General features: G+C 46.6%; 1 protein-coding gene across 1 annotated transcript in view; it reads left to right on the top strand.

Moving 5' to 3' along the window:
- The window catches only part of vta1 (vesicle (multivesicular body) trafficking 1), a 54272-nt gene that overhangs the window by 34796 nt on the left and 11976 nt on the right, over positions 1–7500 (top strand). The window contains exon 4 of the mRNA XM_080526572.1: positions 6567–6642. Coding sequence (XP_080382698.1) covers positions 6567–6642 — 76 coding nt within the window. The remainder of the gene's footprint in view (positions 1–6566; positions 6643–7500) is intronic.

Raw genomic sequence — 7500 nt, 5'->3', positions numbered from 1 at the left:
CTGTCTCTCTACACACCACCTGTCTGTCTGTCTCTCTCCTCTACACACCACCTGTCTGTCTGTCTGTCTGTCTCTCCTCTACACACCACCTGTCTGTCTGTCTGTCTCTCCTCTACACACCACCTGTCTGTCTGTCTGTCTCTCCTCTACACACCACCTGTCTGTCTGTCTGTCTGTCTCTCCTCTACACACCACCTGTCTGTCTGTCTGTCTCTCTCTCTACACACCACCTGTCTGTCTGTCTGTCTCTCCTCTACACACCACCTGTCTATCTGTCTGTCTCTCCTCTACACACCACCTGTCTGTCTGTCTGTCTCTCCTCTACACACCACCTGTCTGTCTGTCTGTCTCTCCTCTACACACCACCTGTCTGTCTGTCTGTCTCTCCTCTACACACCACCTGTCTGTCTGTCTGTCTCTCCTCTACACACCACCTGTCTGTCTGTCTGTCTCTCTCTACACACCACCTGTCTGTCTGTCTGTCTCTCTCTACACACCACCTGTCTGTCTGTTTGTCTCTCCTCTACACACCACCTGTCTGTCTGTCTGTCTGTCTCTCTACACACCACCTGTCTGTCTGTATGTCTGTCTCTCTACACACCACCTGTCTGTCTGTCTGTCTCTCTCTCTACTCCACCTGTCTATCTGTCTGTCTCCTCTACACTCCACCTGTCTATCTGTCTGTCTCTCCTCTACACACCAGTACAGCACTGGGACACGTGTGTCTGTGTGTGTGTGTGTGTGTGTGTCTGTGTCTGTGTCTGTGTCTGTGTCTGTGTCTGTGTCTGTGTCTGTGTCTGTGTCTGTGTGTGTGTGTGTGTGTGTCTGTGTGTGTGTGTGTGTCTGTGTCTGTGTCTGTGTCTGTGTGTGTGTGTGTCTGTGTCTGTGTCTGTGTGTGTGCGGTGTCCTGGAGGCCTCTGGGACTCTGAGGTTGAGGCTTAACCCTACTTTCAAGTTCATTGTTACGTCAAATCACACAAGTGTAAGAGATACTATAATTACACTTCCCCCGGTTTCAGAGACAAGGCTTAAGCCTAGTCCTGGACTAAATCACACTTTCAATGTAAAATCTCCATTGAAGATGTTTTTTAGTCTAGGATTAGGCTTAAGCCTTGTCTGTGAAACCGGCCCATAGAGAGATATAATTACCAGTAAATAAAGTGGCTGTGAGCTTAAGGTTTAGGTAGTTCGTATGTGTGGGATGTGCTTGGGGAAGATAGTCAATTGTTTACAGTGGCCTTGTTTACGAGCCTGACCGCCTGGGGGAAGTAGCTGTTGGTTAGCCTCTGAGTTTTGGTCCTGAGGCTTTGGAAGAGGCTTCGCCTTTTGGACAGCACCGGTTCAGACAGACTGTGGTTGGGGGGGCTGGGGTCTAGACTGTGGTTAGGAAGGCTGGGATCTTAGATGATCCTCTGGGACTTTGCTGACACATTGTTTGTTGTATTTATCCTTGATGGAAGGAAGCTCACATCCACTGATGCGCTCGGCTGTCCACACCACCCTCTGTAGCGCTCTGCTGTCCACACCACCCTCTGTAGCGCTCTGCTGTTGAGGCCAGTGCTGTTGCCGTGCCAGGCAGTGATGCACCCAGTCAGTATACTCTCGGTTGTGCCTCTGGAGAAGACTTGCAGCCCGTTCACGCCGCTCCTCCACCTCTGTTGGCCGAATGGCTCCACCACCTCTACGGGGGATACAACAGTCACGCTACCTGGTCACAAGTTGTCTCTGTCTTGGTGCCCTGCTGGTGGGAGGAGCTTCCCACTGCTGTCAGGTCTGCAGAGTCTCTACCTGTCTCCCACCTTAGACTGAAGACCTCCATCTCTACAGGCTAAACCTTAACTGTCCCTCCTGAAGACCTCCATCTCTTCAGGCTACACCTTAACTGTCCCTCCTGAAGACCTCCATCTCTTCAGGCTCCACCTTAACTGTCCCTCCTGAAGACCTCCATCTCTTCAGGCTACACCTGAACTGTCCCTCCTGAAGACCTCCATCTCTTCAGGCTACACCTTAACTGTCCCTCCTAAAGACCTCCATCTCTTCAGGCTACACCTTAACTGTCCCTCCTGAAAACCTCCATCTCTTCAGGCTACACCTTAACTGTCCCTCCTGAAGACCTCCATCTCTTCAGGCTACACCTGAACTGTCCCTCCTAAATACCTCTTCATCCCCCTGTACAGTTTATCTACCGTAAATAATAATAATAATAATTGATAGTAATTATAATTTAATAATCACTTTTCAAAAAATGCCGGTCGGGAGAGGACACTGGCGTTGCTTGTTCGCCGCTTCTCCGCCCGAAATCTAGATATACTTGCAGTATACAGAGTAGATTGTACTACAAAGACACTTAGATTTAGATTTAGTAATAAAAAAAAAAATGAAACCCCTATACTTTCTTTTATTTATTTTTTGGGTTTCTTTTTATTATTACTACTCGATCTTTTCAGTTTGTAAAGCGTCTTTGAGTGTAGAAAAGCGCTATATAAGTATAATGTATTATTATTATTATTATTAATTATTATTATTTAATTATTATATTAAAATGTATAATAATAATAAAAACAAATGTTAATTCTTCCTTCTTCGTCCTTGGGTAAGGCGCTCAGACCTTGGTTCTGAGAAAGGCGCTATATAAATCTGAGTTATTATTGTTATTATTATTATTATTATTATTATTATTATTATTATTATTATACTAATAATACTACCAATGGCCTCTGGTCCAATCAGAGATTACCTTTTGTTACGATGACTGATGGATGAATCACTTACTTAGACAAATGTATTTGCTAGAAGTCTCTTTGGCATCTGCTAAATGTCAAAAACGTGAATGTAAATCGTCTCGCAGGGACTAAGGAGGAAATTGAAAACATTTAATGAACTCAAATGTTTAATAATTGATATTTAAAAGAGGGATACACTAGAGACCAATAGAGGAAGCGATGGACGACACACACACTCACACACAGACACAGAGAGACACACACACACACACACACACACACTCACACTCAAATACACACACAGACACACTCACACACACACACAGACACACTCACACACTCACACACACACACACACGTACATATTGATTTACATGAAACTGGACCTTCGTAAACATCATAAATGTTAGCATGATGTCATATGTAGCTACCAGAGAGGAGGGGTCTGTGTGTGTGTGTGTGTGTGTGTCTCTGTGTGTGTGTGTGTGTGTGTGTGTGTGTGTGTGTGTGTGTGTGTGTGTGTGTTAGTGTGTGTGTTTGTGTAACTAGGTGAGGGTTTATGAGAACTGAACTAAAGCCTGAATAAGAGACTTCCTTCACCTCTACACACACATCCTCTGCCAACAAGGCTTCAACTGACACACACACACACACACACACACACACACACACACACACACACACACACACACCTCTGGACTGGAAGACTTCGGCCCAGACCAAAAAAGTGTGTGTGTGTGTGTGACTGTGTGTGTTTATACATCCTGGAACCAGAGGTGGGTTTTAACTACATGTTTCCCTCTGGTTCCGCCCATGTGATCTATGGCGAGTAACCTCAGTGCGTGTGTGTCAGGGTTTCCGTTAACCGGTAATTCCCGGACTTTGTCCGGTAACATTTGTTGAAGTCCGACAAATTGAAAACTCGTCGGACAAAATGTCCGGTGAAAATAATTCCCTCTAAGCACAATTTGAATACAATTCGCTAAAGTTCACATTTTGTATTCAAATTGGCTTCGAGCACCAAACACACACACACAACACTGACCGAGAGAGAAGGACCCGCCCCCTCCAGCCAGCCTATAGGCTAACCAAAGGGGGCGGGTCCTTCTCTCTCGGGCAGTGCCGCGCGTGCACGAGTGTGTGTGGACGCGGTGCGCGTCCAGCTGAAAATGGTGGCCCGAAGCGGAAAGCCTTAACTTTATCGCACAATAACAAGGATAACAAACGAAACGGACAACATTTACACTAAGATGGAGACAAACTTCAGCGATATGATCTAACAGCCGGTCTTCAGGACGACATACAGACCCGTATGAGCTTACAGGGCTATCCCCTAAGTATGATTTGACAGGCAGCTAAACGAAATGCCTTCCCAACCAGCGAGACCTGGGGGGTGTTCCATCAACGTCGCCAAAGGAAAACCTAGGCCTACTTCGCCAAGTCCCGCGAGACTCTTAAAAAGATCCAGGCATATCTTGATAGATCTCGCGAGACTTGTCAAAACAAGCCCAGACTTTCCTCCAGCGACGTCGATGGAACACCCCCCTGGTTATAGAAATGACGTTGTTTTATTGATTTTAAAAAAAGGGTAAAACTGGAAAGAGAAAATAGAAAACTCACATTAATCCGAAACAATTTAACAAACTTCAGTTAACGTAATGTGGAGTCCGTTCATTGATCGATGCTGTCTGTTCAGTTCCCAGTGAGGCGCCCGTTCAGCGCTGGACCCGTTCAGCGCTGGATTTGACGCATGGCATAGCGCGCATGCGTCAAATCATGTTATATTATTATATAGCTCGCATCTAATCGTATCGGATGAGAAATAGACATTAAATGGCATATATAGGCCGCTACACAACAGTAATCACCGCGACAAACAGCTATATTAGATTTGGAGAAAAAAAAAATGATTTAGAATAAAAAAAAAATTATTATATTTTAATATGATGACCGGAATATATCACGTTTGTCCGGTAAATCGAATTCTTCCCGGACACGATGTCCGACGGCAAATTTTTCTAACGGAAACCCTGGTGTGTGTGTGTGTGTGTGCGTGCGTGCGTGCGTGTGTGTGTGGGTGTCATCCTCTCCTTCCAATCCCGCATTAAGTCTGTTACCAAATCCGCCTTCTTCCACCTCAGGAACATTGCCAGACTCCGACCGTCACTCTCAGAGTCTGTTGCTGAAACCCTAGTCCACGCGTTTGTCACCTCCCTTCTGGATTACTGCCATGGTGTCCTGTTCGGGGTACCCAACAAAACCCCGGACAGGCTCCATGTCCAAAACTCAGCACATCACCCCCACCCTCATCCACCTCCACTGGCTTCCGGTCAAGTCCTGCGTCTCCTACAAAATCCTCCTCCTCCTCCTCCCCACCGACAAGTCCCTCCATGCCCCCCGGTGCTTATCTGACCTCCTCCGCCCACATGCCCCTCCCCCGGAACCTGCGGTCCTCAGACTCAGACCTGCTTGCCACCAACCTGCGAACCTCCGGGACAGAGCTTTTAGTGTGGCAGCCCCCACCCTCTGGAACTCTCTCCGTGCGGTGATCCGCAACATCCCCACCCTGGACGCCTTTAAAACAGCCCTCAAATCCCACCTGTTTGCCAAGGCCTTGCGGTGCAGCAGCTTTCAGTCACGCTGCTGCATGCTCCTGGAACAAACTCTCTGAAGAAATCAAACAGGCCCAAACCCTTAAACTATTTAAATCCAAGCTAAAGACCTTCATGTTTTGCAGCAGTTATGATTAAACACAAACACTTCTATCAATGTCTTTTTTCCATTAACTATTGTCTTAAATGTTTTATCTATTTACTTCTTATATTTGCTTTTATTCATTGTAATTTTGATTTTCTTACTATGCTGCTCTTGCTGTATTTTAAATAATGTATGTAAAGCACTTTGAATTGCCCCCGTTGTATGAAATGTGCTATACAAATAAACTTGCCTTGCCTTGCCTTCGGCCCCTAGTTCTGTTGTTGTTTTGTGTGCATGTCTGTTTGTCTGACTGTTTTTGTTCTTTTCTGTTTCTTTGTAAAGCTACCTTGGGTCCCCTGAAAGGCTCTATATACATTTAAGTTTTATAATAATAATAATAATAATGATTATTATTATTATTATTATTATTATTATTATTATTATTATTACTGGGGTGGTCCAGTGTTCTAGAACCATGGCCTGGAGTGGTCCAGTGGTCTAGCACCATGGCCTGGGGTGGTCCAGTGGTCTGGTACCATGGGCTGGCGTGGTCCAGTGGTCTAGGACCATGGCCTGGGGTGGTCCAGTGGTCTGGTACCATGGGCTGGCGTGGTCCAGTGGTCTTGCACCATGGCCTGGGGTGGTCCAGTGGTCTAGCACCATGGCCTGGGGTGGTCCAGTGGTCTAGCACCATGGCCTGGGGTGGTCCAGTGGTCTAGTACCATGGCCTGGGGTGGTCCAGTGGTCTAGCACCATGGCCTGGGGTGGTCCAGTGGTCTAGCACCATGGCCTGGGGTGGTCCAGTGGTCTAGCACCATGGCCTGGGGTGGTCCAGTGATCTAGCACCATGGCCTGGAGTGGTCCAGTCGTCTAGCACCGTGGTCTACAGTGCACACATATGCCCATGTCATCATGGGTTCTAACTCGGCCCATGTCATCATGGGTTCTAACCCGGTCCATGTCATCATGGGTTCTAACCCGGTCCATGCCCTGCTGACATGCCCTCTCTCCCTTCTTCTCCTTACTCTCCTGTCTGTCTTCACTGTATCTATCAGTGAAGAATATGAGTGGGACTGAAAAAATAACTACATTAAAAAAAAATGGGACAGCGTGATGATGATTGTGTGTGTGTGTGTCTCGTTGCAGGAACATGATCAAGTCCTTCTACACATCCAGCCTGCTGTTAGACGTGCTGTCAGTGTTCGGAGAGCTGTCAGAGGAGGTGAGTTACCCTGTCTACTGGGTGTGTGGGTGTGGGTGTGGGTGGGTGGGTGGGCGGGTGGGTGTGAGAGTGTGTGCATGTGCAAGTGTGTGTGTGTGTGTGTGTGTGTGTGTGTGTGTGTGTTTAGATCCTACCTACAGGACAGAAGCTACTATGTCTCCATTGGCAACTTTGTATCTGACCAAATTAAAATGACATGTGGGGTTCCCCAATGGTCAATCCTTGGCCCCCTTCTTTTCAATCTCTACATGCTTCCATTGGGACACATCATAAAAAAGAACAAAATTGCACAACTATGCGGATGACACTCAAATCTACATATCCCTCTCACCGACTGTAGTCCCATTGACAATCTCTGTAATTGCATTGAGCAAATAAATGCTTGGATGACACAAAACTTCCTCAAAGGACAAAACAGAGATAATTGTATTCGGTGCACGTTTAATATTTACGATCGTCGGCCCCAACCATTTTCCGAGCAGATTGTCGGGAGACAACCCTAACCCTAACCCGAACCCTAAAGGGCTCTGCACACAGCGTGCGATTTCTGTTGCGCGTCAACATTCCATTTGGAAGTTTGAATGGAAGTCTATGAGAACATCGCATTTCAACACACACGGCCCCGATTTTAATCGCACGGCGAAAATTCGATTCCATTCATTTTGAATGGGACAAAGCACACGGCGTGCGAGTTTTGTCGCACTGTCAAATTTGTGCTTTTTCCCATTCAAAATGAATGGAATCGAATTTTCGCCTTGCGATTAAAATCGGGGCCGTGTGTGTTGAAATGCGATGTTCTCATAGACTTCCATTCAAACTTCAAAATGGAATGTTGACGCGCAACAGAAATCGCACGCT

Source organism: Nansenia antarctica, assembly GCF_963989245.1.
Source record: "Nansenia antarctica genome assembly, chromosome: 3".
NCBI lineage: Eukaryota > Metazoa > Chordata > Actinopteri > Argentiniformes > Microstomatidae > Nansenia > Nansenia antarctica.
Note: the sequence above shows the minus strand (reverse complement) of the source record. Positions and strands in the feature narration are given on the sequence as shown.